Source organism: Branchiostoma floridae, chromosome 3 (genome assembly GCF_000003815.2).
Source record: "Branchiostoma floridae strain S238N-H82 chromosome 3, Bfl_VNyyK, whole genome shotgun sequence".
NCBI classification, from domain to species: domain Eukaryota; kingdom Metazoa; phylum Chordata; class Leptocardii; order Amphioxiformes; family Branchiostomatidae; genus Branchiostoma; species Branchiostoma floridae.
In genome coordinates this window covers 3,359,226-3,384,831 of record NC_049981.1, presented here as the reverse complement: position 1 = coordinate 3,384,831, position 25,606 = coordinate 3,359,226, and the positions used below count along the sequence as shown (strand labels likewise).

Sequence of the window (25,606 nt, the reverse complement as noted above, 5' to 3'; positions counted from 1 at the left end):
TACTCAACACACAACATGTCCAAACAAAAAGATATGCACTCCGCGTCTTCATATTACCATGGCAAGGATGTTGCTCACCATAAGTTACTCTTTAGTTTCGGATCATAATATCCATGTCTTTTGTGTTAGGTTGTTGTTTATTTCCCGTTGGTACGACATGTAAACAAACCGATAAAGAAGCTAATGAACTTGTATCGATCGATTTTAAGGCGACAAGCTAGAGTATATATACATCCGTTATCAACAGCCTATGCTTCTTCGTCTCAAGACGTGTCCGGTCACACCGTGATCTATACCAGACTAAAGACGGCTTATAATATAAAAAAATAAAATCACTGTTTTTGGTCATTTTTCTACATTATGAGTTGAATCAACATTTATTTTACACTGCACAGAAAAACTTTAGATATGGCAATGAAATATAAAGAGACATAACAGTGCAAGGGCGAAGTAGAGGAGAGTTGATAGCCATTTTTACCAAACTTCTACGGTCAAACTTGGTCAAAAACAGAAGCAGTTTGTGTTGTTTACATGAAGATAGGATTTTAAAACGCCAATGGACGTCGGATATTAGTATACTCCACCAAACAGAATTCTTTGTAGCGAAATGGACCATTGTTTCGAGTATCGCCCTTTCATCAAGTTTTCACAGATAATAGGTCCAGGTCCGAACCTGGTCCTCTGGCCCTGAACCGTACCTGTAACTGAATTTTCTGTACTGGTAACGACCCCTAGCACGTACGCGTAAGGTCGTAAGGCTATGAGACTACCTCAGTATTCGTCACCTTTCCCTGTACCTTTTCGTGGGTGATGGAACTGTCATAGGCAATACAAAATATTGCTAGTTTTGAGAATGCGCAATATGCCAATACTATGTAACTGGCAAGATCTATGTAACGGGCTGAAACTAAAAAAGCGCCCGACGCAGAAATTGTTAATACCCCTCGTACAAAATGCTACAGTCCAAGCGACTCCTGACGACAAGTAGCTATGACTAGCCTCCTTCACCGGCGTCTGTGTGTGTGTTGGGGGGGGGGGGGGTGTGTGGCGTGGACGTCGATTCGCGATTTTTGTCCGGGAATACGACGGAAAGAAAAATATGCAGGGAAAGGAAAAATACCGGGAGAGGAATATATACCGGGGGGGGGGGGGTGCTTATAACTACCAGTCCTAGCCTTTTTCCTTTCCCGGCATATTTTCCTTTCCCGTCGTATTCCCGGATAAAAATCTCGAATCGACGTCCATGATCCCCCAAACACCTCACCCCCCCCCCCAAAAAAAAACTTTCGCCAACGCCCTAGAGACGCCTAGAGACGACAAAATGTATGGTTTTCGGCCTATGAGGGTTTCTATAGTTAAGGGCCACAAGGTGATTGGCTTCGACGAAAAAAAAAACATAGTAGAGTGCACTTTAAGAATACCAACAACGGGTATGTTTGACTTTAGGCTACAAGTCACAAAATATAAAAAAAATCGCCTTCTCACGCCCACGTTGAAACGTCGCTCTGCGGAGGTCAAATATCTGCAGCCGGTTCACACTACAAAGGCAGTCTCGTAATGGGGTGCATTTACACACGAAATAGGAAACTTTCACAATCCAAATAAAACAGTCGCAAAGTCGACACCTTCCGTAACCACGCAGCACAGGTTATATCTGGCTACCTCTCAAATAAGGCTTTTTACCTCTCCTTCAACAACTTTATGCGTGCAACTTATATATATATTAATGTACCCGCTTCTACGTACCCGCGTCATACATATAGAACCTGGGGGTGGCGCAGAAATACTCTGTTCTGCTACCTTGAAAAGACGTTTCAAAAGAGACACCTAACAGCTGTATGAAATACTGCAACGAGTATATCAAATTTCCGTCAATTTTCTTTATGCCATGTAAATGCGATTATATGGATGACATCCATGCATCCATCAAGTTTGGGCCGTTTCAAAATAAAATGTTTTGACTATATTGTATATCATACAAAGAAGCGCCAAAATGAGCAAATATTTGCCGTAAATTCTTTGCAAACAGGACTTTGTTCAATTTTCTTCTTTGAGAAATTGTGAAATTCTCTCTCATACACAGACAAAAGTATTTGCAAGTTCCTTGTCTCTTATACCTAAATAAATATGGACAGCTTTATTCATTTGGAATTTGCCTCCGGAAATTTTCCTTACTAACTAGCTTATTCTGTCAATCATTTCGACAAAATGAACCAAACCATCTTAAACTGACACCTGTATTTAGACCGATCATCAACTTTATTATAATTCCACAAATGTAAAATCTTCATCAATAGAATTCCATAAGTCATAGGAAACTTCTTTGGGGGGTTATAGGTTGTTTCGCAACAATGTCAGTTCGCAACCGTCAGTTCGCAACAAGGCATGTCTTTTCGCAACAAAGTACAAGTCTTTTCGCAACAAGGTACAAGTCGTTTCGCAATATTTGAATGTTATTAATCTTGATAGGCTAATAGTATTAGAAATCGTATTCCTAACATGATTATACTCCTACCGCGTAAAATTCTTACCGGGCGCGGGTGCGAAAGACAACCCCGGCGGCAGAGGAACATGGGGCCGCATGGACAATTGGCCTCGGAGGAGTAGATAAAATCGGGTGTCATGACATGGGTGTGGCTTGGCACGCTCACTTCACAGAGACTAAAGAAAGTAAGACAATTACGAGACAACTCCGGGTACGAAATAAATTCCGTTCCGCAGACAAACCTGGTCAGTTGAGGTTTTCGATCTCTTCAACAAGGCCGCGTTTTCTACTCTCTCCTCGGTTCTCATTGCTCTAGATAAGTAAGTATTCTTTGCGAAGTATTTTCTTAAAAGATGAAGACCTTTTATTGTACGTTTCTGCTCACACAAGTTAAGTACAAACCAATCTGATAAAGCTCTAAGCACTTCCAGATAACCTAAGTACAAGTACTTTCGCTGTATGAACGTGTTATCTTACTACGTGCGTCTACGTCTACAACGTGTAATGTATGCTAGTATGCACGAATTCAACTTTCTCTCGCTTCTTTAAACCGCTGTAAATAGAAAGTCAGATGGAGCTTAAATAATATATAAGGTCGATCTAATTAGCTTATTGGAAAGCCGTACTAGCTACGAAGTATTTTAGATGCAAACAATGAAACAGAGAAAAGGAGACGCTATATATAGATACTTTCTGAATCAAAGTTTAATTGTAATTTCCAACACCACAGACTAAAAATTAGCCGAATTTTGTACTGCCCATTTCTGTAAGTAATATGTAAGATTTCTGTTTGTCACCTACGAGCAATGCTTAAACAGGACAAAGACTCGTATTTCTACAATTTCCAAATATATATATTGGGACGTTGTAAACCACAAGCGATCAGTTCCAAGACCTTGTACATGATCTGAGTTTTGTGGTCTTTGTTGCCTACTGTCTATGAAAATATAGCATCATCTGTCCGCATTTCTTGTCACTCACACTGTATTAGCAAGCTCGGTACAATACAGTTTGTTTCGTGGCATTGTTGTTTAGGATTTAAACTTTTGGATTCGGGTTCAAAGCCAAATTTCTTTTATCTCGATAATCTGTATATAGGAAGATAATTACAAAAACTTATCATGTTTTCATGTCCCGGGGACCATCTCGATGTGAGTGGACAAGACATTGCATCATACGCAGCTTCTTCTTATTACGTACAAGGGCGGTGTGTTGCGCCTAAGCACGTTTCACAGTTCACCTTGCAATCTATATGAGAAAGAAATAGCTTCTATTCCTAGAACTAGGATAAGTTTGTGTTGGTTTGATCATGCAGATGATGACATCTCCCTATAGCTAAAACTTCAGAACTGAAACCGCGCTTACCGTTGAAGTCCAAGTGGTAAACGAAGGTTGCACAAATGGCTAAACACATAATGTATGGTATACCGACTAATAGATTCTTCATTTGTGTTCTTTTGAATCTTCCGCTTTTTTTGGCATTTTACTGGATTATTTACTGGCTATTATGTATCATTCACAGTACATGTTTGTGGAAATCAACGAAAATAACTATTTTCGTTAATGGATAATAATACCTTTGTAAGAAAACAAGCCTTAAGTTAACTTGTTGCCAAACGTGCCTGCCAACATTTAACACTAGTTCACCTTTATCCGCCGGGTAACCTATATCCGTTGTCTGTAAAGACAGGGTATTAGGGCTATCAGGTCGGACGGCGGTTTCAAACTGCATGATTTGAAAATATTACAATTTTTAACCTCAGTCTGCCGACGTGATATCCCTAAGTACCCTATATCAAAAATTAACAACGGATATAGATCACCCGCGAATAAAGGTGAACTACTGTTAGATTGATAATTCGCATCGATTTTACTTAAACTTATGAACACGATGACAAACAAGACTGAATATAATTGTACTGACCAGCACTTATGGCTCACCTGCATAGATAACGAGGGCTGGTGGTGTAAGGAAATAATTATATTTGAATGTGCCTTAGTCTATGCTTTTGACACATTCGGAAAGTTGAAAGAAAACTTCTTGATCTGGCATAAAAAATCAACTGGCTTCGGAGGGGCAGGTGTGGCCTTTTATCAATTGTCTATTCATTCATTTATTCATCATGTAAATTCAAAGAAAACTAGAGTTCAACGAACCCATCTCTTCGCCAAATAATCATGCCTTTATTTAAGACTTTAAGGTCTTATTCATGTATTACTAAATAGCAAATGACTGCATGAACTGTGTTCCTCACATGCAAACACACAAACATTACCAAAACCAGACTGTGACCTGACAGATGACCTGGTAGCATCCCTGGTCAATCAGAATTTCATGCTTGTCAATGTAGACTTTGTCCCCAGTGTAAGGGCGTCCTCCAGCAAACCATCTGTATAACAGCTGTGTCCATAGATATAGGTCAAAATGAGATATATAGAGCACAGTTTATTTCTGTTAATAAGTTTTGCTGCAGTACCTTAGGAAGCCGCTAGGGGGCCCACAATCATAATTTATCTTCGTTTTCCTGACCCCTACCCACCTACCAAATATCATCAGGATTTTTTCAAGGCTTCTCGAGTTATGCATTCCACAAACAAAAGGACGCACACACTCGGCCCACTACCGTCCTAACGGAAAATGCTACGTCAACTATTTTCGAACACAACCTTCTTTTCCGCAGCCGCTACTTAAATACTAAATATCATGAAAATCCATACACAGCTTCTTGAGTTATATGCTGTTGGCATGGATTTATGAACTTTCCTCATTAATTATGCAAATAAGCTACTGATTTGCATAATTAGTATTACATTGTATAAGTCATCACTCATTCTATCTACATACCGAAAATCCTGATGATCTGTTTACACGTTCTCAAGTTATCCTCGTCCAAAGTTTGAACGGAAATCGGTGCCTGCAGTTCCCAAAAAGCCGCTAGGGGGTCCAAACTCACAGCACTTACTCTCTGTTTCAAGGGCTATCTACTACTCAAAAATCATGACCACAGCATGTCCAGAACAGGAAGTGCCAAAATTAAAAGTTTTGCTGCAGTACCTTAGGCAGACACTAGGGTGCCCATTATCGAACTTGACCTTCGTTTTCCTAACCCCAATCCACCTAACAAATATAATCAGGATCCATTCAAGGGTTCTCGAGTTATCTTGCTTACAGACAAACGCACTTACATACAAATCCCGCTACAGCACCATAGGTAAGAGCCAGGTAAACCATTTTCGCACTTGACCTTCCTCTCCAAAACCGCTACACACCTACCAAGTTTCGTGAAAATCGCCCAGCTAGATTTTGACTTATGCTGCCAAAAACAAACCGCAAAAAACATACCAAGCTCGCTGCAGTACCGTAGGAAAACGCCAGGTAAACCGTTTTCAAACTTGGCATTCCTTTCGACAACTGCTACACACCTACCAAAAATCACAAAGTTCCATCCACAATTTCTCGAGTTATATGCTGTTGACCTACATACAGACCCAAGTCAAGCAATCTCATACTCTTCTTGGCGAAGAGAATTATTGACAAAATTGGACAAAAAACAACTGGCCTCGGAGGACTAGATAAAATCGGATATCATGACATGGGTGTGGCTTGGCATACCCACTACACAGAGACTACAGAAAATAAGACAATTATAAGACAACTACGCGTACGAAATAAATTCTATTCCACAGACAAACATGACCAGTTGATGTTTTAGATCTCTTCAATAAGGCCGCGTTTTCTACTCTTGGTTCTTCATGCTCTTGGTAAGTAAGTCCCCTTTGCAATATGTCCACCCTGATTTGCCCCAGATGTGGTTATCTGAATGGGATGGGGTAAGACTAGTATTTAGAAGTAGATGGTGGCCACTATTTTTGTTTAGTGCTAATAGTGGCTAGTTATCATGCTCGCCGCAGCTCGGGAAAAAATCGAGACAACGTTTGGACCTTTGTTGGTTGGTCGTTTACGAATGAAACTTCACCATCTCTTTCAGTAAGAAGTACACAGATGTTACTACTACTATTCGATATCCTTCATCACATGTTCTTCTTTCTTTCTCTGTTTTACTGGAAATTTCCGTGCGAAATTCCAAGATGTTTACGCTTTGTTTTGCAGCAGGTGAACAGAATGGATCCCCGTTGGGCCTGTTTGACCCTTTTCCTGGTGTTACTGGCGGACACAGCGAGAGGCCAAGGTAAGGACATGTTATCAGTGCATATATAAACTAGAAAGGCCGGTATTTGCTTATGAGCTAATTCAGCAATTTTCACTCCGCCCTTCTCCTTATACAAAAATGGACTGTTCCAAAATTGAATTTGAAAAAAAAAATCACCCATTGCGAGGATGGACATTTCACAATGTACGTTTAAGGTCTTGACCCGAAACTACTTTTATGTTATTATTTATTTATTTATTTATGAGAAGCTAAAATCGGCATGCAGGACGATTTTCTGGTGCACGGTACGTTCATATTCTAGTACTGCACTGTAATCGCACTTTTATTTCTTGATTTGGCCATATTGATTTGATTATATGGATTGCATCCTCTGGGAATCCAAAAAGTGATACGACTTTAAAGTTGTTGCAGGCCTCAGAACCCCCCCCCCCCAAAAAAAAAACACACCCGTCTGAATAATGTTTAGAACCCACACGCATAGAAAATAGGGGTCCTTCCCTTTGTGAGTGGTTCTACCCGCTTGCCTACATGTACAGAACTGGTTCCCAAAGTAAAGTAAATTATTTGCAATTGCGACAAATGTTTTCACATCCCAATATTGGAGGGCTTATTTCTTATGATATATTCTATATATGTAGTATGAAATATTTGAAGCAAATACCATTATCTATTGAATCCATTGTGACCCATGATGACATCCTTGATGTCCACGCTCTAGTTTCAAGGTTTACTATTGTCTATTCCCCAAGGTTGTGGACTATCAGCGTTTCGCCACGTCCCCGGAACTCATTGTCGGGGAGATGTAGTAGACAGACCGAACGTTGGTTCTGCCGATGCCTGTGCTCAAGCGTGCTGTGACAACCCTGCCTGCAAGTCATTCCAGTACAGCACACACAACTTCTGCCTTCTGATAAGCAAGATCTGTACTGATGAGGAGAAGTTGTCTATACCGCATGGCAACATGTACGATCGGATTCAAGGTTGGAGCATCAACAGCTAGTTTACCTTTATCCGCGGGGTAACCTATATCCGTTGTATTTATAAACGGGGTATCAAGTTAACGACAATTGATAAAACTATAATTTATTCAAAATATTGCAGTTTGAAACCTCTCTCAGTTTACTTGATATTATTCCTAAGTAACTTACTTTTAAATACAACGGATATAGGTTACTCCATTTTTTTCTGTATCGTAATCTTACATACATTTCTTCAAGGTACATTTCAAGTTTCAACAATGTAAAAATGTACAGTGGAATGATGCTGTGACCACGTTTCCTACATCTTTTTATAGTGATATTACTGTTACTACCTGTATTTTACATATTTTATGCTTTTAAACAAAACAAAACAAACAGCTTGGTTTTGCTAACTAATCTTAAATCATAAAGCAAATATGATATAGATAAAATATTTAGTAATTCCTTTTTTATATTCATCATTAAATTTCTAACCAAACAAAATTGTAGAAAAATGGAGCTTTTTGTCTTCCTGTACCATATAAAAGTGAACCCAACCTATCTTTGCATAGACTACTGTACAAAACTGACTCTAAACTAGAGTTCGGCGACCTCATACCTCCATGAAAATTTAAAGCTTTCGTAAATTTCATGCAATTGACTAAGACATTAACATAATGTATGCATTGTGTTGTTAATCATTGACTAACGTTCACATGTCACAATTATAAAATTCCCATTATTAATCATAAAAATGTTTTGCAATTTTTACATAAATTATGCAAATAAGTTCCATATTACCATATTTGGTATCTGCTTATATTCCACCAATCATAATTAACATGTGTTACATGTATTGAGGTCCAGTTATTGAAAACAATGGAACTGTACAATTTCCTCATTAATTATGCAAATTCAGTCATCATTTGCATAACATGTATATCATTATGAAAATCTCTGCCTAAGCTACCTGCATGCCTAAAATGCAGGCAATCCGTCGTTCCTTTCTGCAGTTATCCTCTTTGGAGTGTCTTGACAAAAACGCCCCTGCAGTTCCACAATTGAATGTTAGGGGACTGAAACTTGCCCCACTTTGTCATGACGCTAAAAGCTATCTACCACCCAAATGTCACGACCATATCACGTCCGGGACAAGAGATACATTGAAAAAACTGCTATGATAGAATATTCTCATTAATTATGCAAATGTACTCCTATTTTGCATAATTAGTATTTTATCTTGTACAACATTGTCTAAGGTACCTACATACCAAAAATCATGAAAATCCGTTATTCCCTTCTTGAGTTATCCTCGTCAGAAGTTTTTGACAAAAATGCCCCTGCTATCCCAAAACTAGACGCTAGGGGGCCCAAACTTATGTCATTTTTTCCTGAGCACAAGAGCTATCTAATACTTAAAAATCTTGACCATAGCATGTTCAGAACACCGAGATAGCAAAACCGGAAGTTGCGCTGCAGTACCAAGGTCACACACCAGGGGGCCCAAAATTGGCCTTGACCTTCGTCTTCCCAACCCCTACACACATACCAAATATCATCGTAGTCAATCAAGAGATTCTCAAGTTATGCTGACCACAATATGCGGACACACAGACAGACACACACACAGACACACACACACACAGACACACTCAAAACTATACCTCCATTTTTTCATGGAGGTAAAAACTATACGTGTGTTTAACAGGTGAAGCAAAACCACAAGCATCAGCAGGTAGTACCTTTTTTTATTCTTCGTGCATTGCTTTCATATTCATCCTGTATACATTGCACATAGTGATGTTTCAATTTGGTAAATTGGTAAATAATACTGTGAGTTTTGGTTGTTGTCAGTAATTAATGAGACTTCTGAGACTAATGTATTTTGCATATTCTATACAAACTTTATAACCGCCTGCCTTGTACAAAACTAGTTCCCAAAGTAAAGTGAATTACTGTACTTGCAATTGTAACAAACCTGCCCATAAAGTTTACATCCCAATTAAAGGTCCAATTTCTTATGAAAATTCTAGCCCATGTATATATATAGCATGAAGGTATTGAAGAAAGTACTATTTTCTATTCCCCAAGGTTGTGGACTATCAGCGTTTCAACACGTCCCCCAAACTCATTGTCCGGGATATGAGAATCTCGTAGATAGACCCCAAGTTGGTTCTGTCGAGGCCTGTGCTAAAGCGTGCTGTAACAACCCTGCCTGCAAGTCATTCCAGTACAGCATACACAACAGATGCTATCTCATAAGCAAGATCTGTAGTGATGAGGAGAAAAAGCCTACACCCATGGGCAACATGTACGATCGGATTCAAGGTTGGAGCATTAATTCCAAGTTTACCTTTATCCGCGGGGTAACCTATATCCGTTGTATTTATAAACGGGGTATCAAGTTAACGACAGTTGATAAAACTATAATTTATTCAAAATATTGCAGTTTGAAACCTCTCTCAGTTTACCTGATATCATTCCTAAGTAACTTACATTTAAATACAACGGATATAGGTTACTCCATTTTTTTCTGTATCGTAATCTTACATACATTTCTTCAAGGTACATTTCAAGTTTCAACAATGTAAAAATGTACAGTGGAATGATGCTGTGACCACGTTTCCTTACATCTTTTTATATTGATATTACTGTTACTACCTGTATTTTACATATTTTATGCTTTTAAACAAAACAAAACAAACACCTTGGTTTTGCTAACTAATCTTAAATCATAAAGCAAATATGATATAAATAGCATATTTAGTATTTCCTTTTTTATATTCATCATTAAATTTCTAACCAAACAAAATTGTAGAAAAATGGAGCTTTTTGTCTTCCTGTACCATATAAAAGTGAACCCAACCTATCTTTGCATAGACTACTGTACAAAACTGACTCTAAAAAACTATACGTGTGTTTAACAGATGAAGCAAAACCACAAGCATCAGCAGGTAGTACCTTTTTTCATTCTCCGTGCATTGCTTTCATATTCATCCTGTATACATTGCACATAGTGATGTTTCAATTTGGTAAATTGGTAAATAATACTGTGAGTTTTGGTTGTTGTCAGTAATTAATGAGACTTCTGAGACTATTGTATTTTGCATATTCTATACAAACTTTATAACCGCCTGCCTTGTACAAAACTAGTTCCCAAAGTAAAGTGAATTACTGTACTTGCAATTGTAACAAACCTGCCCATAAAGTTTACATCCCAATTAAAGGTCCAATTTCTTATGAAAATTCTAGCCCATGTATATATATAGCATGAAGGTATTGAAGAAAGTACTATTTTCTATTCCCCAAGGTTGTGGACTATCAGCGTTTCAACACGTCCCCCAAACTCATTGTCCGGGATATGAGAATCTCGTAGACAGACCCCAAGTTGGTTCTGCCGATGCCTGTGCTAAAGCGTGCTGTAACAACCCTGCCTGCAAGTCATTCCAGTACAGCATACACAACAGATGCTATCTCATAAGCAAGATCTGTAGTGATGAGGAGAAAAAGCCTACACCCATGGGCAACATGTACGATCGGATTCAAGGTTGGAGCATTAATTCCAAGTTCACCTTTATCCGCGGGGTAACCTATATCCGTTGGTGATTTTAAGTCTACGACATTTATTCAGACTGCAAGATTTTAAGAAAAACCGTTCGAAACAATTTAATTTTCGATAAATAACCTGCTTTTGAAAACGGCGGATAATGGTTACCCCTTTGTTTTGACATGTCGACACTGGAATGATGCCATGTCGGTAACTTGGTTCCATAACGGTCTGTACAATAGGTATCCTTAAACAATCTGTATGTTCTAAGTTTGGGCTTTTGCCATATACCATTGGACCAATCTTCTCTATATATATCAAATAATTTCTCTTTTATTTGCCGTGTATCAGCTCTTAGTTTGTTTAGCTCTTAGCTCTTGATACGATTGTGTTTCATTCAGCGCTACATATCATACATCAAAGTAAAGTACCATGATGCGCCAAGTTAGCAAGTTGCTTGCAACAGAGCCATGCTTCTTTCAATGTGTATTCTCTTTCAGTTGTTGACTTTTCTTGACTATTCTTTGTAGCAGGACCCTCGGGGCCCCGTCGCGTGTGTGAACACCAAAGGCTGAGCATCAGTTGTCCTGCTGGACAACAGATCAACATCGTGTCTGCCCTGTACGGCAGGACCACACGGGCGGTTTGCCCCAGCGGCCCCATCCGCACCACCAACTGCCGCAGCTCCACCAGCCTGGCTCGGGTCAGAGCCAGCTGCCAGGGGAAGTCCACTTGCTCTATGGCGGCCTCCAACGGCGTGTTCGGGGATCCTTGTGTGGGCACGTACAAGTACCTGGAAGTGAGCTCTACCTGCATCCGTAAGTACCAACATCACACAAGCATGACAACTTGTTCAATGTGAGATTTTGATGACAAAATTGACAGCATACCGTATCAACAAAACTGAACCTGCGGTTCCGTCAAGAAAGTTCGTTTTATGTATGTATATATATATATATATATATATATATATATATATGATTGTGAGTGTGTGCTTGAAACAATTTAATTTTCGATAAATAACCTGCTTTTGAAAACAGCGGATAATGGTTACCCCTTTGTTTTGATATGTCGACACTGGAATGATGCCATGTTGGTAACTCTGGTACCTGACAACATTACTCAGTTCTTGTTCGTTTCATCTCTGAGCTGGTATTAGATAATTTAATCAGATGGTACGTCAAACTGCTTATCTGTCATTTTGTACATCATGCAAAGTCTGTAATGTCTGAAGGATGGCAAGCGGTCCATTGAAACGTTGGAGAGGCGTTAATGTTACCCGTTAGCTATGTAAGAAAAATAACATTTTTACCATGAGGAAACCACTCTCATATCGCTACATTTTGTTCTACATGAATATTAGCACCTCCAGCGGTACCACAAGGACCTGCAGTAGCACCACCAGCATCACGTGCACCAGGTAAGGCCATCTTTCTCATTCCACCCAAAACATGAATTACACAAAAACATGTTTCAGTAAACCCATTCATTTGAGCAGAGAAAGTTCACCTTAATTTCTCGAGGGTGGGGGGCCGTGCTAAAAGTGCACGCACGAACTATGACGCCGTATAATTGGCAAATGACTTGAGCTAGGACGACTTTAACTTGTATATATGCTCTTTCTAGATCCTAGTATACGTGCATGTTTTAACTCCAAGTTGTGTGCAAGCTCTTCTTGGAATGCGCATGTAGTTGTGTGTAGGCTCTTCCTGGTTTGTGCATGCTTTAACTTTGGGCTATTTATTACCTTCGCCAAGAAGGTTATATTTTTGGTTAAGGCCTCGTGTTGTGTCCCTATATACAGGTCAACAGCATATAACTCGATAAGCTGCGTATAGATTTTAATAATATTTGGTATTTGAGTAGCGGTTGAAGAAAGGAAGGTCGTTTTCGAAAAAGGTTGGCGTAGCCTTTTTCCGTCAGGGCGGTAGCCGCTCCGAATGTGTCCGCCCGCTTTTTTTGTGTACAGCATAACTCGAAAAGCCTTCAATGGATCCTGATAATATTTAGTAGGTGGATAAGGCTCAGAAAAAACGAAGGTCAAGTTCAATAATGGGCCCCCAAGCGGCTCCCTTAGGTACTGCAGCAAAACATCCGATTTTCACACCTCGTGTTCTAAACATACTATGGTCATGATTTTCATTGGTAGATAGCCCTTGGGTCAGAGAGTAAGTGCTGTGAGTTTGGACCCCCTAGCGTCTTTTTTTGGATCTGCAGGCACCGACTTCCTTCCAAACTTTGGACAAGAGTAACTCGAGAACATGTTGACGGATCATCATGATTTTGGGTATATACATAGTGATGTTTCAATATGGTAAATTGGTAAATAATACTGTGAGTTTTGGTTGTTGTCGATAATTAATGAGACTTCTGAGACTATTGTATTTTTGCATATTCCATACAAAGGCTAAATAACCGCCTGCCTTGTACAAAACTAGTTCCCAAAGTAAAGTGAATTACTGTACTTGCAATTGTGACAAACCTGCCTATAAAGTTTACATCCCAATTAAAGGTCTTATGATACATTCTAACCCCTGTATATAATATGTAGTATGAATGTATTGAAGAAAGTACTATTTTCTATTCCCCAAGGTTGTGGACTATCAGCGTTTCGCCACGTCCCCCGAACTCATTGTTCGGGAAGAAAAAATTACCTAAGCAGACATAAGGCTGGTTCTGCCGATGCCTGTGCTAAAGCGTGCTGTGACAACCCTGACTGCAAGTCATTCCAGTACAGCATACACAAAACATGCTTTCTCATAAACAAGATCTGTACTGATGAGGAGAAAAAGCCTACACCCATTGGCAACATGTACGATCGGATTCAAGGTTGGAGCATTAATTCCAAGTTCACCTTTATCCGCGGGGTAACCTATATCCGTTGGTGATTTTAAGTCTACGACGGAAAACGGCGGATAATGTTTACCCCATTATCCGGCGGATAATGTCTAACCCTAACAAAGGTCTTTCAGTTTCTCAGAGGTCTCTCAGTTTACTTGATATTATTCCTAAGTAACTTACTTTTAAATACAACGGATATAGGTTACTCCAATTTTTTCTGTATCGTAAGCTTATGTACATTTCTTCAAGGTACATTTCAACAATGTATTTTAACATGTACAGTGGAATGATGCTGTGACCACGTTTCCTACATCTTTTTATATTGATATTACTGTTACTACCTGTATTTTACATATTTTATGCTTTTAAACAAAACAAAACAGCTTGGTTATGCTATCATATGTCATAAATCATATAGCAAATATGATATAAATAGCATATTTAGTATTTCCTTTTTTATATTCATCATTAAATTTCTAACCAAACAAAATTGTAGAAAAATGGAGCTTTTTGTCTTCCTGTGCCATATAAAAGTGAACCCGACCTATCTTTTCATGGACTACTGTACATAATTGACTCTGATAAACTATACGTGTGTTTAACAGGAGAAGCAAAACCACAAGCATCAGCAGGTAGTACCTTTTTTATTCTTCGTGCATTGCTTTCATATTCATCCTGTATACATTGCACATAGTGATGTTTCAATATGGTAAATTGGTAAATAATACTGTGAGTTTTGGTTGTTGTCGATAATTAATGAGACTTCTGAGACTATTGTATTTTGCATATTCTATACAAACTTTATAACCGCCTGCCTTGTACAAAACTAGTTCCCAAAGTAAAGTGAATTACTGTACTTGCAATTGTGACAAACCTGCCCATAGAGTTTACATCCCAATTAAAGGTCTTATGATAAATTCTAAACCCTGAATATATGTAGTATGAATGTATTGAACAAAGTACTATTTTCTATTCCCCAAGGTTGTGGACTATCAGCGTTTCGCCACGTCCCCCGAACTCATTGTTCGGGAAGAAAAAATTACCTAAGCAGATCTAAGGCTGGTTCTGCCGATGCCTGTTCTAAAGCGTGCTGTGACAACCCTGACTGCAAGTCATTCCAGTACAGCATACACAAAACATGCTTTCTCATAAACAAGATCTGTACTGATGAGGAGAAAATATCTACACCCATTGGCAACATGTACGATCGGATTCAAGGTTGGAGCATTAATTCCAAGTTCACCTTTATCCGCGGGGTAACCTATATCCGTTGGTGATTTTAAGGGTCTACGAAATTTATTCAGACTGCAAGATTTTAAGAAAAACCGTTCGAAACAATTAAATTTTCCATAAATAACCTGCTTTTGAAAACAGCGGATAATGGTTACCCCTTTGTTTTGACATGTCGACACTGGAATGATGCCATGTCGGTAACTTGGTTACATAACGGTCTGTACAATAGGTATCCTTAAACAATCTGTATGTTCTAAGTTTGGGCTTTTGCCATATACCATTGGACCAATATTCTTTATATATATCAAATAATTTCTCTTTTATTTGCCGTGTATCAGCTCTTAGTTTGTTTAGCTCTTAGCTCTTGATACGATTGCGTTTTATTCAGCGCTACATATCATACATCAAAGTTAAGTACCATGATGCGCCAATTTAGCAATTTGCTTGCAACAGAGCCATGCTTCTTTCAATGTGTATTCTCTTTCAGTTGTTGACTTTTCTTGACTATTCTTTGTAGCAGGACCCTCGGGGACCCGTCGCGTGTGTGAAAACCAAAGGCTGAGCATCAGTTGTCCTGCTGGACAACAGATCAACATCGTGTCTGCCCTGTACGGCAGGACCACACGGGCGGTTTGCCCCAGCGGCCCCATCCGCACCATCGACTGCCTCAGCTCCACCAGCCTGACTCGGGTCAGGACCAGCTGCCAGGGGAAGTCCACTTGCTCTATGGCGGCCTCCAACGGCGTGTTCGGGGATCCTTGTGTGGGCACGCACAAGTACCTGGAAGTGAGCTCTACCTGCATCCGTAAGTACCAACATCACACAAGCATGACAACTTGTTCAATGTGAGATTTTGATGACAAAATTGACAGCATACCGTATCAACAAAACTGAACCTGCGGTTCCGTCAAGAAAGTTCGTTTTGTGTGTGTATATATATATATATATATATATATATATATATATATATATATATATATATATGATTGAGAGTGTGTGCTTGAAACAATTTAATTTTCGATAAATGACCTGCTTTTGAAAACAGCGGATAATGGTTACCCCTTTGTTTTGACATGTCGACACTGGAATGATGCCATGTCGGTAACTCTGGTACCTGACAACATTACTCAGTTCTTGTTCGTTTCGTTTCTGAGCTGGTATTATATTAGATAATTTAATCAGATGGTACGTCAAACTGCTTATCTGTCATTTTGTACATCATGCAAAGTCTGTAATGTCTGGAGGATGGCAAGCGTTCCATGGAAACGTTGGAGTGGTGTTAATGTTACCAGTTAGCTATGTAAGAAAAATAACATTTTTACCATGAGGAAACCACTCTCATATCGCTACATTTTGTTCTACATGAATATTAGCAGCACCTCTAGCGGTACCACAATCACCTCCAGCAGTACCACCTGATCTGTGACAACTAGATTTATGATATCTATGTCATTGCAAAAGGTAATACGATTGCGTTTCATTCAGCGCTACATATCATACATCAGAGTAAAGTACCATGATGCGCCAAGTTAGCAATTTGCTTGCAACAGAGCCATGCTTCTTTCAATGTGTATTCTCTTTCAGTTGTTGACTTTTCTTGACTATTCTTTGTAGCAGGACCCTCGGGGACCCGTCGCGTGTGTGAAAACCAAAGGCTGAGCATCAGTTGTCCTGCTGGACAACAGATCAACATCGTGTCTGCCCTGTACGGCAGGACCACACGGGCGGTTTGCCCCAGCGGTCCCATCCGCACCACCAACTGCCGCAGCTCCACCAGCCTGGCTCGGGTCAGGACCAGCTGCCAGGGGAAGTCCACTTGCTCTGTGTCGGCCTCCAACAGCGTGTTCGGGGATCCTTGTGTGGGCACGCACAAGTACCTGGAAGTGAGCTCTACCTGCATCCGTAAGTACCAACATCACACAAGCATGACAACTTGTTCAATGTGACATTTTGATGACAAAATTGACAGCATACCGTATCAACAAAACTGGACCTGCTGTTCCGTCAAGAAAGTTCGTTTTATGTATATATATATATATATGAATGTGAGTGTGTGTGTGTGTGTGTTGTGCAGGCCAGGCAGACGCGTCGCCTAAGCCACGACGGCGAGAAACTATCACGTGCAGGCCAGGCAGACGGGTCGCCTAAACTAACACACGGCGGCGAGTAACTGTCTGCATACTTTTGTCTTCCGAGACAGATGGATGCCAACACACATTGTGTGTGTGTGTGTGCAAGAATGGACTCTTTCAGAACACCCCATGTAAAATTTCAAAATACGTCCAAAAATACAGCCACTAAAAGACTTTACATTATCACCAGTCCAAAGATAAAAAAAATAATAAAAAAAACTTAACCCCTCCGTGTAAGAATGGACTCTTACAACCAACACCAGGCTCGTTGATTGGCTGCCAAATCCGCCTCATGGTATTGATTAAGGCTAACGATTTGTTACCGTTTTAATTCAAGTTATATAGACCTACAGGTCTCCATCTGAGAAAGCCTCAAAATGGGGTCAACAACGTTGAGGTTATTGACCCCTGTGGCCATTAGAAAATGCCCACAAAAATCACTTCGATGTGTTTCATGCTAAGAATTACACATGGGTCATTTAAATAAATATCTAGTGCACCCCTTTACCAAACTATAGGTCATTTGGTTGTACAACCAGTGTATGGGAGCCAAAAGTGTCAATTTATTGCAAAAAAAACGCATTTATGCAGTCATTTGATATTGGGGTACGTACTATTTAGGAATACATGAATAAGACCTTAAAGTTTTGAATAAAGGCATCATCATTTGACGAAGGGATGTGTTCGTCGAACTCTAGTTTTGTTTTATTTTTTCTCCATCAGTTTTAAATGATGGTCGCTTTAGTTGTCAACAAATCATTTCCAAGGGAGTCCTGCAACAAATCAATCAGAATAAACTTAACAACGCATGTAATATAAACTACTGGTCCTAGAATGCGCATACTTTAACTTCCAGGTTGTTTGTAGGTACTGGCTGGGAGCGTGTAGCAGGCTTTCTTTTCCATTTTTTTCTAATTTCTGTTTTTTATAGATATGTCCTTTATTATTTCTGGCTTCCTTAAGCGTTTAGCTAGTATGTCTATGTATTTATTTGAAGTTAAGGTATCAATCAAGTTGTGTAAATGTACTTTTGTGATTTCAATAAGAATGATATTTTGGCAGCTTCCAAACGTATGGTTGAGGCGAGGGAGACCCTGCAAGGCTTACGCGACGTCTTGCTGGATTTGGAGGAGGTAGCCGAGATCGAGCAGGAGACCAGGGAGCTGGAAGACATGGGAGAAGACGTCGGCATGGCGGCTGAAGATGACGAGTGAAAGTCATCCAAACGCGCCTCAACTCTCAAGCGACTATCCTATAACTAGCAATAAGCTTATCGGAACTGGTCATTTATGACTCCACACAACCCTTTGTTATCCTTGTCATTGGGAACATAAACAAATGACAGAACAACTCATGTGAAAGAGCAAAACTTGCAAAGAAGGACGGACGAGTCGATAGTAATTTAATGTGTAAAACATAAATACAGGTGTTTCGATCGCTTGAGGCATATTGTAGGTGCCATTTTAGATTTGAGAATGGAGCACAGAAGACGAGACAGATTAGAATTACATGCTTCTAACCGACTGAGATTTAGTTATGGGGCCCAAGTAGCAAAGGTTTGAGAGAAGTTTGATTTACATGTTTCTAACCTAATAAGATTTTGTTATGGGGTTCAAGTAGCAGAGTTTTAAAATGTTTGATTTCCATGTTTCTAACACAATAAGATTTAGTTATGGGGTAGCAAAGTTTTGAGAAAAGTTGTAAGTACAAGATTCTAACCTAGTGGGTTTAAGTTACGGGGATCAAGTAGCAGAGTTTTTGAAAAATGGTCGAATTAAAGGTTTCTAATATAAATGGATGTCACAGTAATCATTCGGTTCAACTAACAAAATGCTTTTTAGGGAAGTAGATGTTACATACATATATTATGTACACACGCACGTGCACACACACGAGCGCCCTTACCGTTTTCACATTTATATAATATTACACATATTACAAAAAATCAACTGAAAGACAATGATCTCAAAGTCAAAGAACACCTTTTATCAAGCGATTTGTAACGAAGTTAAGGTTCTTTTATGATCTCATCTCATGTCCCTCAATACAACCTTTAAACACTGTTTCTTACAGCTTATGGAATTCTATTGATGAACATTTTAAATATGTGGAATGATAATAAAGTTGGTGTTCGGTTTAAATACATGGCTTAATGTACTTTATTTTGGAACTTGTGTCATGCTAATGATGGTTGGCTATAATAGGTCTTTTTCCAAAATGATTGACAGAATAAGCTAGTCAGTAATTCGGGTTATTTCCAGTGGATAGCTCAGCTAATGAGATGATAATTTCTATATAATTTTGATGATATAATCAAATCAACTTGGCCTTACTGTGCAATTCTGGTGCCTTACGCAAGGAAGAGGTTTGTCGGGAAACTAACAAATGATAAGGTCGCAACATGGGACAATTATCTCCAAGGCGAGGTAGGGAACCACTTAAGGACATATTAAACGTTGTATTATGAATTATCAAAGATCTTCAGAAACAATTTGCCGGCCTCTCTGGGTGGGACTACGATAACGTGAGGTGTGATTGTTGAAATTTGTTTGGATATTATAAATCATTTTGCTACCTTGCTACAAGGCGTTCAATGTCTTGGAGGTACATAATGTAGTATTGACGTAAATCTCAACTTCTAAACGTAATGGCGTCAACATCTCAAAGTGTGCGTTACTTTACTCACTTGAATTTCGAAGTAAAATCCGTCGACAGATAGTAGATAGGCATTTGAATGTTAAATTTACTTTGTTATGTTTCTACAGGGCTTGGAAACTTCTTGATTACCCGCGAATGTCGGAAAGCCGGAAATTTAGATTTCGATTTCAGACGTCGTGACGTGATGATGACGTAATGTGCTGTGATTATGATGCTTTATCTTGATTCAATAAGTAATTCAGGGATTGTTGAAAGTTGTTTGGATTTTAAAATTTATGAACCTACCTTGCTACAAGGCGTTCAATGTCTTGGGGGGTACATAATGTAGTATTTACACAAATGACATTTATTCTTAATTTTCAAACGTAATAGTGTCAAGATCCCAAAATATACGTTACTTTACTCATTTCCATTTCAAAGTTAAACTTTTGGACAGAGAGTAGAAAGCCATTTGACTGCTAAAAATTACTTCGTTACGTTTCTACAAGGCTTAGAAACTGTTGGATTAGCCTTGAATAACAAGGATCCGGAGAGTTCCATTTCGCTTTGAGACGTCGTGATGTCACGATGACGTAATGTGCTGTAATTATGATGCTTTATCCTGATTCAATAAGTAATTCAGTGATTGTTGAAAGTCGTTTGGATTTCAAAAATTCTTTAGCTACCTTGCTATACGTACAAAGCGTTTAATGTCTAGGGGTACATGAAGCATTAAAATAAATGACACTGTATATTCTCAACTTTTAAACGTAATGGCGTCAATTACGGTCAATATGTAATCGTTGATAATCTACTTTTTGATATTATCTATCTTTACATATACACATATCAGGTGGTAGGAGACAATGTACAGCAAGTCGAATGGGTGTCTGAACGGGATGCTACTCTCTGTCTAATGACGAATCGGCGGCCGAATCGGCGGCCATTTTCAGGACATGGGATTATCTTTACCCTTACTTTTACACCTTTACGATGCAAAGTGCGAAGGTGAACTGTCATATCGCTATAGCCAGTACTTTATTTAAAGTTTTGAGATTGCGTAATACGCCGATACTATGTAACTGACGACAACTATATGAAATGGGCTTTAACAGAAAAAGAGCCAGACGTAGAAAATACTAAACACCCCTCGTATAAATGCGACAATCCAAGCGACGCCTGGCGACTAAAGCAGCTATTAAAAGACGTCTCAAAAGAGACGCCTAACAGCTGTATGCAAAACTGCAACAAGTGCATCAGGTTGACCCTCCGGTAATTTTCTTAAGGTCATGTAGATGGATAACATTCACGCAAGCGTCAGAATAAAACATTTTAGCTATATTGTAGGGCTCTTTTCCCTTACGTTGAATGTAACATTCTATGTCCGCCAATCAAAGTGCCACTTACATTACTAGTATATGCCCATGTACGTATAACACTAAACAACTACCAAAGATCATCATGATCCATTTAAGGCTTCTCAAGCTATTCTGTTCACACACACACACAAAAAAGGAGATAGATATATATATATGAAGATAGATACATAGATAGATGAATAAATAGATAGACTGATAGATAGACAGATGGATGGATAGATGAATAAATAAGTAGATTCATAGATAGATAGATAGATCATACACATTTTGATGCAGTATTACCAGCCGCTGCCGTCTATTTTCAGACATTTGATGACAATCATATTCTTTACTTATGCTAGCTATGTTTGAGGGAACATATTGTGTTGCTTTTGAACAAATGTTGGCTGCACCATGTGGGGGTGGGGGGTGGTCTCGGTCCCTGTAAGGTACTGGTAGGGTCAGAGCAGGAGAAATTAGGTTCTGCAGCTCCAAAACAAGCGTCCCTCCAGGCATGCCTCATGTAACACTTGGCTGATTGCTAACTGACATAATGTATGCCCCAAAGCTACAAGGTAATTCGCAATCTACGACAGTACAGCCAAGGTGGTGCAAAAGTTCAACTTTGAATCAAAGGAGACCGGTATGATGTCATGAGTTACATCTGATAGCACCTCCTTGGAGAAAAGTGACCGACATTTCCAGTTACTGTGTCGTTCGAATTCTAACACGGATATATCAGTCACGGTACAGACTGGCATTCAAAACAATAGCTTCCCATGGTGGCGCTAGGATCGGCCTGTAATTAAGCATGGCGAAGAATTTTACGTGATGGAAGAAGATCAATTATCTGAGGTTCCTTTTGTTACAAAGTGGCATTGCCCTAAGGCTGCAAGAGGAGGGGACTGGGGTTTATGGAAAAAAAAAATCCTATTCAATTGGACTTGTTGATTACCTACTGATAACCAATGCAGACAAATCCCGGCCCGACTCTGCGAGGGGCATAAAGGACTGCTTCGAGGTGGTAAAAAAAAGGAAGAGGGAAGGAGGGGGAAAGAGAGGGAAAGAAAGAAGAAACGTTAAAGAAAATGACTAGGTCCCTGGGCGCCATCAGAAGGAGTCTTGCATACTTGGATCAGTCCTTAGTAAAAATGTTAACAGAAACACTTACCTTGCAACATCTTGACTACTGTGCAGCGGTTTGGGCTTCTACTACACAAAAGAACATCACCGCACTACAAGTGATGCAGAATAAAGCAGGCAGACTTACCTTGGGAACCAACCGCACCCCGATCAAGCATATGCACAATGTCTTATCATGGTTGACAGTAAGCGAAAGACTCTATGTAAGCAGCATGTGTACATTTCACAAGGTACTCCTTGCCAGGGAGCCGTCTTTATTGTACAGTAGACTACATTTGGTATCGGGCCAGCATAGTTATCATACAAGACACGCGGCACGGCAAAACTTAAGAACTGAAAAACCAAAAACAAACAGCCTGAAAAAATCATTCACATATAGAGCAGCAACAGATTGGAACAAACTATTACATGAGCTGCAAACTGCGAACACATCCAGGATTTTCAGACGGCAGCTGGTGAAACATATGCGAGACTTAGCTAAAGACACATGAGGGGCTTGATGATTTTTGGATAAGGCACATGCGTTTTGTTTAATGAGTTTTATTGACATGTTGTATGTGTGTATGTTGCAAACTGTATGTGTCCAAATATTATGTGTATTACTCCTGGAAGATTAGTTGTTGCATTGAATGTTAAGAACTAAAGGAGTTAATGAACAATGAACAAAGGAGAAGAGCTGAGAGGGGGAAAGAGCTAAGGAAAGAGCTAAACTCTGTATTCAATTGCAACTTTCATAGCATATTTACAGCGATGACAAACACATCTTGTGAAGTGAACAGCCACTTGTATTCATGATTTTGTTTTCATGTTGTTTACAGCAATAAAAAGAATACCACTATGTGTAAACATGTGAAAGCTAGTCCTGTGAATGATGTCTCTTTCAGCACCAAGTAGAGATAATCTCTCTAAAACACTGTCGGGGAAGATATAGAAGCTAGTGCTTGAAATGGATACTGTCTCTAATCATAATGATTTAAAACATAACGTTGCAACATAGAAAGCTAGTGCTACAAATGATATATCTTTCAGCTTCAAGAATGGACACTATCTCTAATCATAAAGATTTAAAATAATAATGAGAGAGATAAAAGCTAGGGAACGGGAACGTTACATCCTTTTTGTCTCTGACTTACCCTAAGAAATGACATTGTTCTATCTAGATTTTTCACTTAAAGATTTACATGAGAAATTCTTTTTCATGTAATGGAAAAGATATACAGTATAGACCATAGATATAGATACAGTTACAAATATTGGTGAGGCTTCTTTACAGAAATCACATTATATGCATTTCCACAATATGGTCCTTAAATCCTTGTTACTTTCCTACAATTACGTGACAGAAGTTAGATTTGAAATTGTAATTACAGTAGATAGTAAAAAGACAATTTAAAATTTTCTATTCACATATCATGACCACACATTAAAAATCCTAGTGTTTTCAATATCAATCAAAAGGAATGCAATATGTGTTACCGTACTAACACAAAAAGGCAGCTACAGCAGAAGCCATTTAATTTCACACCCCATTTCCCAGCGTATTTTATTCAAATTTATCCGTTTTGCTGGACCGCACCACCATGTAGGATTTGGAGATTCCATGCAATTAACAGAAGTGTGCGGTAATCTGTTGTGCAATTAACTATCTTCTACTGTACTCAGTTTTGAGCAAAAGGAACCATACAGTTGATGATGCTTTGTGGCTAATCCTTTGGTAAACCGTTGGTGGTTGTGGAAAATGTTCAGCTTGACATGACATCTCCATGGGTGGGATAATGTCAGGGCTTTAGGGTCACCTGTACCTGCAAACACAAGTTGTCAGATGACAACAAATCTACCATAACACCACATCAGTGTGGCTAATGAGGACCAAAGGACAGTAAACGAAAACTTTCTCCTGACTTTAACAGCCTGAAGATAAACATATAACCATATCATACTTCAAACATTACTTATTTCATCAATGTCTCATCAGGTACACATGTCTGTCCAATCGATTATCGTTGAAGAGATGCATCAGTCACATATGTACACAGTTAATAGGATCTTTCTTCAATCTGAGTGACTACTTTTTAGGGGTAAAATTTGAAGGTATGCGTATTTACCTTTAAAAAGTAGTCAGTGATTGAACAAAAAATTCTATTAACTGTCCAATCAAAGTATGAAAAGGAAGGAAAGTCCAATGAAGAATGTGTCTACTGAATAAAGAAATTAAAGTTTTTTTAAAAAATCAGGACAGCAAGCTCTTTGTATTCAGACATACCTGCAGCAGTGTGTCTAGATATATTACATCAGAGGGTTGTTCAGTAGCACTGCTGTACAATGCCCTGACAGACTTCCAGCATCCCTGTCCCCTCGCGAGTTTTCAGGATGGAGTTGAGATCTCATTGAGAGTAATCGGCTAAAGTGAGTGGTCGGCCAGAGTGAGTAGTCGGCCCACCCAATAAATTTCTGTTGGAGACCTACAACTCATGTAAAAGTGTGAAGAACCTGGATCTACAACTGAATGGGCAAAATTGTACGTACGCAGCCATTTTCCCGCCATTTTTATATCTACGCTAGCAGTAAAGTGTTACGTCATAGCGGTTGTGACGCCCAAAAGTTAAATGAAAATTCTTGACAGTATACGTCCGTTTTCTCATGACATTTTGTATGCTCATGCAGGTTTATGTTTTATGCATTTACTAACAGAAAGGGAAGGAACAGCAGAGGATGTATAAAGGTACATAGCGACAGTTAATTGTGCCGTGTTTCTTCCTGCCGGTATTTTTAACCCCCTCCCAACCACAGTCACGCGCTCTTTCGCCGTGAAATTCCGCGGCGTGTTGCAATTACAATATTACGCCTTTAGCAGGACAAGAGTGGCAGAAAAGTTACACAGAAGAAGTGGCAAGGGTAAGTTATAACAGCAACATGTAACTGGAGAAAATGATGCGTTGATAATTTGTCAAATCAGTATGGTTAGAGAAATCGTCGTAAACGTGCCGGTGTGACAGCGATCTGCCCCCCCCCCCGGGGTTTCGCCCCTCCCCCCGAGGGGCGAGATCACTGGTGTTTTCGCTCCCCTTTATGAGCGTTTTCGCCCCCCCCCCCCCCCCT

At 39.4% G+C, this 25,606-nt stretch overlaps 1 protein-coding gene across 12 annotated transcripts; it reads left to right on the top strand.

Moving 5' to 3' along the window:
- The first annotated feature begins 2,740 nt into the window (after positions 1–2,740).
- LOC118412625 lies at positions 2,741–19,510 on the top strand. 12 transcript variants are annotated; one of them, XM_035815609.1, is made up of 15 exons: positions 2,741–2,801; positions 6,597–6,675; positions 7,407–7,637; positions 9,325–9,351; positions 9,708–9,944; positions 10,544–10,570; positions 10,927–11,163; positions 11,694–11,981; positions 12,524–12,583; positions 13,756–13,992; positions 14,610–14,636; positions 14,986–15,222; positions 15,755–16,042; positions 16,852–17,139; positions 18,432–19,510. In XM_035815609.1, exons 2-15 carry the CDS (start codon positions 6,609–6,611, stop codon positions 18,581–18,583), a joined length of 2,403 nt encoding a protein of 800 aa, XP_035671502.1. In that variant the 5' UTR covers positions 2,741–2,801; positions 6,597–6,608; the 3' UTR covers positions 18,584–19,510. The 12 variants fall into 12 exon arrangements, with proteins under 12 accessions (XP_035671502.1, XP_035671505.1, XP_035671499.1 ...); XM_035815606.1 differs by lacking the exon at positions 2,741–2,801 and adding an exon at positions 6,141–6,247 and having other exon boundaries at positions 11,697–11,981; XM_035815604.1 differs by lacking the exon at positions 2,741–2,801 and adding an exon at positions 6,141–6,247 and having other exon boundaries at positions 12,527–12,583.
- The last annotated feature ends 6,096 nt before the right edge of the window (positions 19,511–25,606 follow it).